General features: G+C 36.0%; 1 protein-coding gene across 1 annotated transcript; it reads left to right on the top strand.

The window, feature by feature from the left end:
- The first annotated feature begins 6,001 nt into the window (after window positions 1–6,001).
- LOC107697937 (homeobox protein Hox-C9a-like) lies at window positions 6,002–8,386 on the top strand. The gene is made up of 2 exons (XM_016498816.1): window positions 6,002–6,641; window positions 7,650–8,386. Exons 1-2 carry the CDS (start codon window positions 6,074–6,076, stop codon window positions 7,892–7,894), a joined length of 813 nt encoding a protein of 270 aa, XP_016354302.1. The 5' UTR covers window positions 6,002–6,073; the 3' UTR covers window positions 7,895–8,386.
- Window positions 8,387–12,366: the final 3,980 nt, after the last annotated feature.

Below are 12,366 nucleotides of genomic sequence, written 5' to 3'. Positions count from 1 at the left end.
GTCGATAAAAACAGAAAAAAAACTATATATATATATATATATATATATATATATATATATATTAACTGTTAATTTTAAATTGGTCAGCTATGAATTTATCCTTTCCATATAGCCAATTCCACGTGCATTTGCGTGTGTATGAGACTAAACACTTTTACAAATTTAATTAAACTTGTCTGGCTTTGATGTTGTACTCTTAGAAACCTGACCTAATAAATATAAAATTAAACTCTTCATATTTGTTTTGAAGTGCTACGCTACTTTTAAATAACGTGGGCCAACCACACACTTTTTTAACCTGTAAACGGTTCAATAGCCGGTAAACGGTTCAACGGTCCTGGCTCAAATAGAAAAACTGGATTTGTAAAATCCGTTTAAACTAATTATATTTACATGTCAGCAACATGAACAGTAGCAGTGGTAGTAACAGCACATGCAAAAGCACATTAAAAAGCGTTGCTACAACAGACTTACTGTGGCTAGTATCCAAGGCAGACAATGTTTGGCCTGCAGATTCTGTACACTATAAACAGTGAACCTGTGTGGCTGCTTCAGGGAGATTTTTCTACCTAATCAGACCTTAAAAAAATTAGTTAGTGTAACCTAATGTATGTTTATTCTATATATTATTCTGTAGGCCTTTATCAACATAATAATGTCAACTTGAATAAAACTTTTTTTTTATATACACACTGTTTTGCTGTAATTTATACTCGGCACATTAAATTATCAAAATTCTACACTTAATTGTATTAATTAGTAATACATTTTAGTATAAGATAGCCTACTTACACAGAAAAGCAGAGATAGAGAACAATATTTTTAGGTTATAGTTACATTGCCTTTGTTTATTTTGTTTCTTTTTTTATTATTAGTTAGGTGCAGTGCGGAATATGTATCTTCAGATGTTTTTAAATATAAATATGAAATATTTTTGAATATAGTTTTTTAAATTTATTTTAAATCAGTCTAAATCTGTGGGTTTGGGGTTACCCCACATTACGCGGGGAACAACAGTGTTTGTGCTATGATGTTATATACACTGTACAGTAGTAAGGACACAGTGCCTTCTAAAACCATATCAGCTGTATAATATGTAGAAATAATAAGCTAATTTATTTAAGATAAAGTTTTTGGTAAAGTTGTTTGTTGTAAAGTGCCTCATCAGCGACTTGTCCTTTTTTCCTGGGAGAGTAGACTTTAGATTTCACCATATATGCTTGTTTTCTTAACCCCCTCCCCTCCCTTCAGCTGTTTTGCGACGGGAAGAGACAGTCTGGAATCCAAAGTCATTTTCATTCAGTTGAGTGAATGGGGTTCTCCTCTGGAATGCGTCACCAACAAAGAGTTTACAGCACGCGTAATAGCCCCACAGGACACTGCCGCCTAGCATGCGGATATAGCGGCAATATCCTCAAATAGCCTAAGGATTGGTGGACATCAAAACACCTTCTTGGAATGTTTGCTTGCGTTCGGAAGCATATAGTACTATTTCCAAACGTGTGGCGCATTAGGCCTATCTGTAGTAGCATTAGCAATGGTCTATCCCTTGTTTGGTGCAGATCTTTATATGTAAGCATGTGAATGATTGCTGGTTAGTTTTCAGTGGGTTTGAATGAGGATAGTTTGACGGCTGTACTGTGGCAAGATATTTTTACGTTGTTCTTTGATTTGAGCTATTTTGCTTTAATGTTTTAGTTTGTATTTTCAGAGAACAAACCTGAAGGCACTTTTCAGCACACGTGGTTATTTTAAACCATATTTATCGTTTCAAATTAATCACGTTTTGTTATGTAGCTATATTGCGTTCATGCTGGATCACATTTCGCTCTCTATTTACACTGAATTTAGTTTACGCGTTTGTATGGAACCAAGTTTGATTGCAGCTAGACCTAAATAAAAAAAGGGTTTCTAATCTAAAGCAGGTTACTTTGCTAAATAAATGTTTTTTTTACTAGGCCATCTGTTCAGTGCTGTTTTTTTAACACAATGCTATGTATTTTAATGTAATTCCCAGAAGGTGTTCTTTTTTATTTATTTATTTTTTTTATAAATCTTAGCTGGTGTTTTTACTTGGACATGACAAGTAACTCATTAGGCTATATTAATTCAGCTCACTTGTTTGATTGAAATTTTAAACCTTTGCACTATTGCTGTATTTCTGTTTATGTCGCCCAAGGCCGCAAGCAATAATATGTTGTTCTAAAATGATACTGTGCCTATCACTTGTGATGATTCAACTGCTTTTTTGTTCTCTCCAATAAATACAAATATATCTAAACACAAAATACTAAAAATGACAAAATATTTATATGGTTTCTTTTAATTAGACATAAAATCAACATTACAAATTTGCTAAAAACAGAACTGTTTGTTTAATTTAATATATATTTAAATTAAGGCATTAAAGGAAACGGTATAGTGCATTATTATGTTGAGCATGGCACGCTGAAAGCTAAAATAAAATACAGCTAATAATATACAGTAAAATAAAATAAAACACGTTGTACAGGACCTTATATTGTTTAACACATAACATAATGAAATTATGTGGAATGATTTTGGATTGATTCATTCTAATCTTCTGGACTGATACCCATACGGCATCTGTATTTTAACACCGTATTGCCTTTTTAGTAATGCGTACTTAAATGCTAGTAAAGTGTAGTAATGCTAGTAATGTGGGTCTAGGTATACTGCGAGATGCAAACATTCCTCATTATACTTCATACCAACAATAAATACATAATGATGTTGCTTGAAATAAATTCAGAAAAAGTAAAATATTTAAGAAAATATAAATTTTAACCTGCTCTTGACCTTTAGGTGTTTACGTGTTTTTTTTTTTATAGGTATTTTACAACATCTGTATTAAAACAAATACTGAAGTCGATCGCAGAGTAGCCTAATTTTTTATAACAGACGGGAAGCTGGAGATTAATGTTGATATATTTCCGTAAATCAGAATGCATTAGCAATGATGCTGCCGTGCTGTTGTCTCAGAATGGAATGTATGTTTCTTAATGACAACTTAAAACCCATTTGAAGGTTTCAATTATGCTAATAAAAGAAAAAGCTATGTGTAGCTATTATATAAATCTACATTGTTTATTATAGTAACACGAGACTGCGAAATGCATTAGTGGGGAAATGGGTGAATAAGCAGCTCCTTGTACCGTATAAACAAGAAATTTGCTGTATTTTAGCCACACAGCGGAAAGTGCTGTATTTTAGATATGATATGCTACGTACTTGTAAATCTCAGTATCCTATAAAGATATCTGTTATAGGCTAATGTGTATGTTCTAAAAGCTAAATGTTGGGATGGATAGAACAGTGAGTGAGCTCGCACTATATGTGCAGTGTGCACCGCAGTCTCATTTTTACCCTGAGTCACACTGCACAGCTTAACTCCCAAGACTGCAGCGAATACTATATTCCACCGATTTGTACAAGATCGTTATTCTATAAATGATTGCAACCTCATAGCGAATTATAAATGATATCTCCCTTGTTCAAGGGAGAGTGCGCAATACATTTGATATTCTGTCTATCTAATAAACTTATATCAGGTGTGAAAAAAAAATACTTGCTAGTCATAGAATTAATTTTAATCTCTATATAGTTAAATAAGTGTGGACTAAGATTACAATTTTAGTTAGAAACTTCACAGACACATAAAACAGTCAAACAATTAAACACGGTTTATTTTTTTATTTTCATAATGCGTCGTTCATTTAAAAACAACATTATATCATCAAACAAATTTATACATGCATCATGTTAACATGAACAACATTAGAACACAATAATGAGAACAAAATTAAAATAAATAAATAGGCCTAAATAAATAAATAACGTAAGTGGAAAAACTGGCGGTGGAAGCAACTTTAGCATCAAGGTACCACGCCCTCGGAAAAACAGATAAAGGGTCTTTAGCTGCACTGACTGCACTATGCTGCACTATGTTTTATATATATATATATGATACGGTTATTTACAGATGTTGTTGAGGAATGTTTCATATTAAACGCATTATATTTGTTTGTTCTGTAGCTATATGCCACAGCAATTATTCTAACAATTTAACAATTTGATTAGATGCATTGATTCCGACAATATGCTACAGTCTCACACCAACGCTTTCAATTAGTTACACTGTGACATAAGATTTTACTTTCACTTTTGTTCAGAGAATCTAATTGATATGGCTTCCGCAGTCTATTACAATGAGAAATCAGATCCACGCCATAATCAACAAACCTTCATATAAAACAAATAATGCGTTAATGAAACGGCATAAAAGCACAAATATAGTGTCCTTTTCTTTCTTTTGCTTTTAGTTGTTTTGCTGAATCAAAAACTTTAATTAGCTGTTTTACAACTGAAAAGAGAGGCATAATGGCACTCATTACTTTGGGTCGAGTCTCTGTAAATGATATAACTAATATAACATTGTAACAGTTTTAATAGCTATTTGTAGTATAAGAGTAATATTAAGAGTCTGAATTGCCCACGTATTGTTCTTTGGTGTGTCTATATTTTGATAATGTCTGGTGTTCCCACAGAAAACATGGCGGAAAAAAAGCCTGACCTCATGTGGCCGGTTTCATACTGGGCCTAACACTGACAATGACTGCAGACCAAAATCAACAGATTTCCAATTGTCGCAATAAAAAAAAAAAAAATCTAAAATACAGCGATTCACATATTATCTGTAAAATGTTCAAGCTGTGTCCTTTTTTACACGACAAGAGCATGGAGTTAAAGTATTTAATAGATGTGTAGGATAAAATGATTTTATTGTGTTTGTGTGAGCCAGCATTAATAATTCAAAATTACGAAACCAAATTAATCGAAAACATTTTTATTAAAAAACATTTCACATAGCTTTTATTTTTAGTTTTAGTATAATTTTATTTTCAGTTAACAAGATTATTTGCCTCGTATTACAACAACTAGAATGAAGCTGAATCGCAAAAATGGCAAATTGCATAAAAAAAAGAAAGAAATTAAAAAAAAGGGAAGTATAAAGAATTTTCAAAACTTGCGTTACGCAAATACCTTTTCAAAAAATCTCGCAGTAAAACGGATAAAGTTAAAAACGTTTTTTTTTCAAAGCTTTCTCATACAATTTTAAGAGCTAGTGAACAGAGTTGGTGAACAGTCACTCGTCTATTTTTTAGTATATTCGACAGAGGTTTGATGAGACTTCTTTCACAAGCGTAGTGTTGGTTTTATGTTATACCAGGAACTCAACTGCAGTTTTATTAACGACACGTTTATGAACAATCAAATGGTCCTCGTAAAAATTTATTGAAGGACATAAAAGCATGCACGACCACTTGACGAATATAGCCGCAGTTGTGGTGCGTTTTCAGGCGTCTTACTATTCCCACCGCCCCGATTTGTTTAAAACTCCATTTTATGAGGGATATCCCAAATGTATTTATTTGAAACTCGTGGAAAATAAGACTTCAGTGCGTAAAAGCAACCCTCTAGACAGCACAAGAGCCGTATATTTGTCAAAATTATTCCATTGGGTCCTTTCTAATTATATAGAATTAATAGTGAAACTGAGAAAGAAATATACAACTGTTTATTTTTTCTAATTGTTTTAATAAATAACATGTAACAAATAAATGTGCAGTGAGGGATGCGCGCAAGGCTAGCCACAGCACAGTAGCATTCTCTCGACAGAGATTGATTACACCAACAAATAGTGCCCTTTTTAAGACCGTTAACACACACACTGCTGCTTCGTAAGACTACTAATAACTATTTACAATTAATCAGATGCATCATAATATATTAGAAACACTCCATCCTCATATATTTAGACTCTGTTAAAAAGATATCTTTAGTATTAAGCAACCTACTGCAAGCTCGATGTGCATTGCTGTTCCAGAAGAACGCGCGCATTGATCTGCTGTGCAGTTTTTCAGGGGGTAAATGCAATCACGTGTTCCATAGGCGTCCAATCCCAGCTGTGGAAGCTTTCTGAAATAATTACCTGTCTTGATTGTTCTACGGTCAGATAAAAAAGTACACATACACTCCATATAATAATCGGATGCATGTAAAAGAGAAGAGAAACATCGCCATGTCGGCTACGGGTCCTATAAGTAATTATTATGTGGATTCCTTGATCAACCATGAGAGCGAGGATGTTCTGGCGAGTCGTTTCACAGCCACTGGTCCGATATCCTCCAGCTCACGCCCGACGCCCCTGGTACCGGAATGCGCGGATTACCCGTCCTGCAGCTTTGCCCCGAAACCACCAGTCTTTACTACCTCGTGGGCCCCTGTTCACTCCCAATCGTCAGTGGTTTACCATCCATACACTCACCAACCTCACCTAGGCACAGACTCAAGGTACGTTCGCTCTTGGCTGGAGCCTATCCCCGGTACCGTGTCTTTTCCAGGATACGCAGGGAACAGCAGGCACTACGGGCTGAAGCCCGACACCTTCCAGGATCCCCGTACTGGAGACTGTTTGGGCTCGAACGGACGCACTTACACGGATTATCTCTACTGCTCCGCCGTCGACATTCGAGAAAAGCAGCAGAACACACCATCGCCTGAGAAGGAGAGTCTGTCTTCAGGGAAGCACAAAGACGACAAGCCTGAATTAGACCCAAGTAAGTTAGAGCTATTCTTGTTTACAACCGAGAATGGGATGCTTCCCAGTTTATTGCGTTCGCTTGGTGGTTGGCTGTTGTCCGTCGTAAAACCAAGTTCTATACCCTTTCATCCCCTGTGCTGTTCTCGGCCGACTCAAGTCTGCTTTGGGGCTATCCATTGATGACAAACGCCATAGGATTGGGTTGTAAAACGGGTTTTGAGCCATAAAATGGTCTCCTAAAAAGCCAAGTCTGGCAAAGAAGGTTGCATGTGATGTTTAGAAATAGCCGTACCATTATCGTTATCAATAATTTTAGTACGATATAGTTGTATTACGGTTCTTTATTTAATGTGGAAGCTTAAAATGTAGCCTGCCGTTGTCTCAGTAACAATACAGGCGGCTGTAAAGCGAAGATGCGTATTAACATTTCAAATTAAGTATTTATATAGCTAATTTTGGGTTTCAAGTGTGATATATTTTATTATAACCTATAAATACTAATATTACTTTTGAATTATACTTGTCGTGGACTGTATTACAACATAACTACTGAAGTGTCAAATTAAAAATGTAAAAACCGGGAGCTGTTGTTTTGAACTGTTCAATTAAATATGATTTACATATAAATTAAACATTGCATTTACATCACGAAACAGCATATGGAATGTTCACAGTGCATTCACTGCATAGCAGAACTTTGAGCGTAGACTTGTGAAGGCTTGAGTCACAAGCCTTTGCTTTTTTTATGGGCCTATAAAGCAAATAGGTACATTCACCAGTTTACAGCGCCATTTCTATCTAAGAGTTTGCAAAGCTATTTGAAATAGACAGAGATAGGGGGACGTCCTATGAAATTACCTGGTATTTACACATATTAAGCCTGAACATTTCTAAAATGAGAAGTGTTGTTAGGTGCTACTGTTAAAAAAATATATATATATTGCTTTATACACATGACTGTCATAAGCAAGAAAGAAAAAAAACTTAAAGCACCTAATCACACTTTTTATATATTGTTTTTCAGATAATCCTGTGGCAAACTGGATCCATGCGCGCTCAACTCGAAAGAAGCGTTGTCCATATACCAAGTATCAAACACTCGAACTCGAAAAGGAATTTTTATTCAATATGTACCTCACAAGAGACCGGCGATTTGAGGTAGCAAGGGTGCTGAACCTGACGGAGCGACAAGTCAAAATCTGGTTCCAGAACCGACGGATGAAGATGAAGAAAATGAACAAAGAAAAAAACAACAGTAAAGAACAATAGACCAAAAGTCATTCATCGGATACAGACTGAAGGAAAATCGTCATTTAGTAGCCTATCGTTATGAGTCTTAACCTTCGGCCCATAACAGGAACAGAGAAAACGAAAAGGCTATCCTAAATGGATGTCCTTTAAAACGTGATGATATAAGTATGATTTAATGTAAGTGTAATTTTACCATCCTGACTTAAGTCATATTAATATTATTCGTAGTCTGGATTTACATAACATTTCTTTACTCACACACACAAAAGAGGACTCTGCAGAGAAGCTGCCCCGAAGTTTCAGAGAGAAAATACTTGAACTACTTTATTTTCAAATTCCTAATTTATACTCTCTACGTGGTTGCTTCTTTTCTATGCTTTCATTATTTGTAGGAGGTTTGAAAGTCGAGTATTTTATAAAGAATAACAATTCTCTAGTTAAAAAATATACGTGTTTGCGTCGATGTGCTTAGTTTGTTTCTGATGTACCTGATTGTGTATTTTACATTCTTTAAACTGTAAATAAGTTTCATCATAGATTGTAGATATATCCAAATATATACAACCGTGTTAATATGACTTTTGTGTCTCAATCCATTTATTTTACCGCACAAGGAAGGCATACAGTTTTCAAGAACGAGTTAAATGTGTGCTATCCAGTTATAGGATTGAGTTTGGCCTACACATACAGTGTTCTCATGTGGAAAGTATCGAGGTTGGAGTAAGTGCACAATGACAAGGCCATTGTAAAGAGGTTGTTAGTGTGACCTTCAAAATATCAAATTTGCACATCCCACAAAGATCAAATACCAAAAAGCCTGTGGTAGGCCTCATCCGCTCCCGTGCCTTATTTATTGTAATATTTTGTATTTAATTGCAAGCCTGTTTCCAAGCACTAAAACTCCTTTCCTCATTTTTTTTATTTAATTTAATTTTAATTTGACATTTAAACAAATAACATAAATAGATCATTATTGTTGCTGTTGTTGTTTGTAATTGTAGCCCAGCTTTAAAAATTATATGTGCATTAATATGACAACCTTTCAAAGAAAAAATAATGCGAGAAAAACGCTTTTTAAATCTGTGTTACCAATATGTCAGAGCCACAAAATACATAAATGTTTTACAGAAATGTCAACAACCTTGAGCAAATAAAAAAATGAAAAATAAATCAAAAACATTAACTACAACAATAACGGCTTGTTTTAATCAGACCGAGGGCTCCGCGTTGTTGATGTTTGAACTTAAATGTAATTATTTTATAAAGGCCTGTCGTTTGAATTTTTTTCTTTTTAAATTTATGACTAAACTGTTCGTCACCACTCTTATCGTACGGTAACTGCAACATGCCTAATTGTTAAGATTTTGTTACGATAGGCCTACGAGTAGCAGCGGTAGTATAGATATACTTAAAGTTCGTATGTTTAGCACTAACTAGCCTTGCGCTGGGTTGAAATGGCCTTTTTGTGGGCCTTAACAATACGGACAGGATGCTGCTATTTCAAAGCCCGATCGACCACGTTTCCGCCCCAGAACAAAAATGCTAGTTTTACAACCCTGTTGGAGCTTGGTGGTGTTTGACTCAGATGCAGACGAACAAAGCCAACCTGGCTAACTGGCTAGACGTCTGGGCTAAATTACTTTATGGTTTAATGGACGTTGGTGGTGGACCCTCTCAAAGAGTTCTGCAAAGCCATTTAGTCCTTTGGGCTAAGAGGCAAAAGCAATCCACCAACACCACAAGATGCGTTCAGAAGTCACTCCAAGTCTTTAAACGACGCTAAACCGAAAAGGCTTAGTTTTCACTTAACAAGCTTGAAAAGCTCGTTTACAGTATCCATACTGGTGCTGTAAGCCTTTAAATCATGTATTGGTACTGCTAAAAGTGCTATGTGTTTTCACAGTCCAAAGTTTCCTATAAAGGTACATTCAAATAGGCTTTCTGTAATTGTCCTGATTTATTTGGATTACTGTATGTTTTGCGGTACGAATTGTGTGGCCTTGGCCTCCAGGCAATGATCATTTGTAAGAGTTACCCCCAAGCACACTAGATGGCGCTATTGACCCACAGTTAAGGCATTTTGGGCTGCTAAACCTTGGGACTGTGCTACAAGAAGAGTACTGAAAGAATGGCCTTCTCTGTTATTAATCACAATTTTGGCTTTAAAAAAAACAATGTCAACACGCTAAAGTAATAGACTTTACATTCACACCATGTTTATCATATTCTTAAAACAATTGTTTGCTTTTATTTCTTTTTAATGTAGTTTTTATGTCGTCTCCAATGTTCATGCTATGACGCTTTTCACACTCCTCCGTCTTTCTTTTGTTTGTCAAAATCCGATGATACTTATAGAAAAGCACAGTGTCGGTTTTAATGCTGCAGTATAGGCTATAGCTGACATAGCTAATTTATTGAAGGCGCTGAGAAATCGTGATATCATTTTAGTCTCCGATCTTGTTTACAAATGTCGCAGGATATGCTTTCCATTTATTTACTTATTTTTGGATACCGTTTTTATGTTTAGAAGACGCGTTAGTCTGTGCCACTGTTTGACGAGCGCATGTCTACAACACTCTCATAGGCTATATAGCCTAATGCTTTAAAGACGACATTGATGTTATAATCGGGACCTTTAAATTTCAGTTTAACTGTCCCCTTTAGACAGCATTATGATACATATTTTAATTCGTGTTACATTTTTTATTACTGTTATTAAAAACAAAATCTAATAATAATAATATCGATTATTAAAACATTTGTGTTAATAAATTTAAAGCATTACTTTAGTATTAAATAAAATTACCTTCCTAATTACCATGTTTTATTACATTTTTTTTTTTCGTTGCAAAAAAATAAATACTCCATAGTAGCTTTGTTCCTGCAACTGACACAATGACCCAGAATCTGCATCTTTATTGACTGCGAGATGTCTATAAATTTCCTGTGTGTGTGCCTTTCCCGTTTAACAGCGAAGTGTAAAAATGATCAAGTAACGACACAAAACCACATGCTCATATTTTGGGAAGGTCTTTAAATGAGCAAAGCCGAAATAAACAACACGCCATTAATGTGTCTAGTAAAATAACGAGGCATCTATTGCGCAATTTTATTGTGTCAGTGCGGCAGATTTACAACTTTTTAGTATGGTTTCTGAGGGCCAAGAGAGGCTTGCGTGTTCAGCTTTTCTCTCTGTATGTTTGCAGTCTAACACAAATAATCAAAGTAGGCGTCACAACTAATTGTCACAAACTTTAATAACAGCAGCAGCGGCAGAAATAATAAATAATAATAATATTAATTAATAATAGGCTTAAAATGTTACATATTTTCCATTGGCATTATTATTGTAATTTGTGTTTAGTAAGCTGGTATGCGATGTCAATCGTTTTAGCCGTTTCTTCGTAATGTTCGTAAACTTGAGTAATGTAGGCCTAGTCCCTGTGGGTTATGGCTCAATACACAACCTTATAAACCCATCAGAATGGATGTGTAATGGTCGGGGTGTATATGGTCTTTTAAAATAAAATTATACCTAGTTATGTCATAAATTAAATACCAGACAAATTGTTTCAACGTGACCGCAAGGCCAAAATGACCAGTACTACCAGTATGAAGCTGCCGTAACCTGCGGTTCTGAATCAGTCATTCAAAACTTTAATGATTACTTTCTTTAATATCTGCAGCCGATGTTATTCAATAATAATAAAACACACAGACAAATGTGTTTCCCCTTCAAGGTAGACGCCTGTGGACGCTCTGGAAAGGTGAGGAGCCAAAGGGTGGGGTATAGGGGACAAGGGGTGGGGGTGAGGGGGGCCAAAGGGTGGGGTGAATGGGGACAAGGGGTGGGGGGTCTCATTGTAGTGGGGGTGGCTGGTGGGAGGCAAAAAAAAGTACGAGCTTGTGACTGAGCCGTCGGAGCTAGCCAGCTTTAACCTTAACACACATCCACCGTGCACGCCATGATTTGAGGCTGCAAAAGGAAAAGGCTGGCGATAGGAAGAGAGAGAGAGAGACTAAGCGAGTGGAGCTGAAGTGGGAGCTGCCTCAGATTGTCCGAAGGGGCAGCATTTCTCCATCTAGTTCCGGTTGCTCTGTCTGCGTTGCATGCCATTTGGAACTGCAACAATAGGTTGCCACCGTTTAGAGAGGGGAATTTATTTTTGTTTTTCAAACAGACTGACTCTTTTTAATGCTAGATAAACATGAGCTCTTATTTTGTTAACCCTCTTTTTTCCAAGTACAAAGGCGGCGAAACATTAGAGCCAACTTACTACGACTGCAGGTTTCCACAGAGCGTTGCCCGAAGCCACACGCTTGTATACGGACATGGAGCAGCTGCGCCGGGGTTTCAACACCCGTCGCATCACGTACAGGACTTTTTCCATCACGGAACCACAGGTATCTCCAACCCCGGTTATCAACAGAACCCTTGTGCATTGGCATGTCACGGAGACGCTACGAAATTTTATGGATATGAAGCTCTT

The sequence above is a fragment of the Sinocyclocheilus anshuiensis genome, unplaced genomic scaffold, assembly GCF_001515605.1.
Source record: "Sinocyclocheilus anshuiensis isolate Anshui unplaced genomic scaffold, SAMN03320099.WGS_v1.1 scaffold78, whole genome shotgun sequence".
Classification (NCBI taxonomy): Eukaryota; Metazoa; Chordata; class Actinopteri; order Cypriniformes; family Cyprinidae; genus Sinocyclocheilus; species Sinocyclocheilus anshuiensis.
The sequence above is the reverse complement of the archived record's forward strand: the minus strand, read 5'-3'. Positions and strand labels throughout refer to the sequence as shown.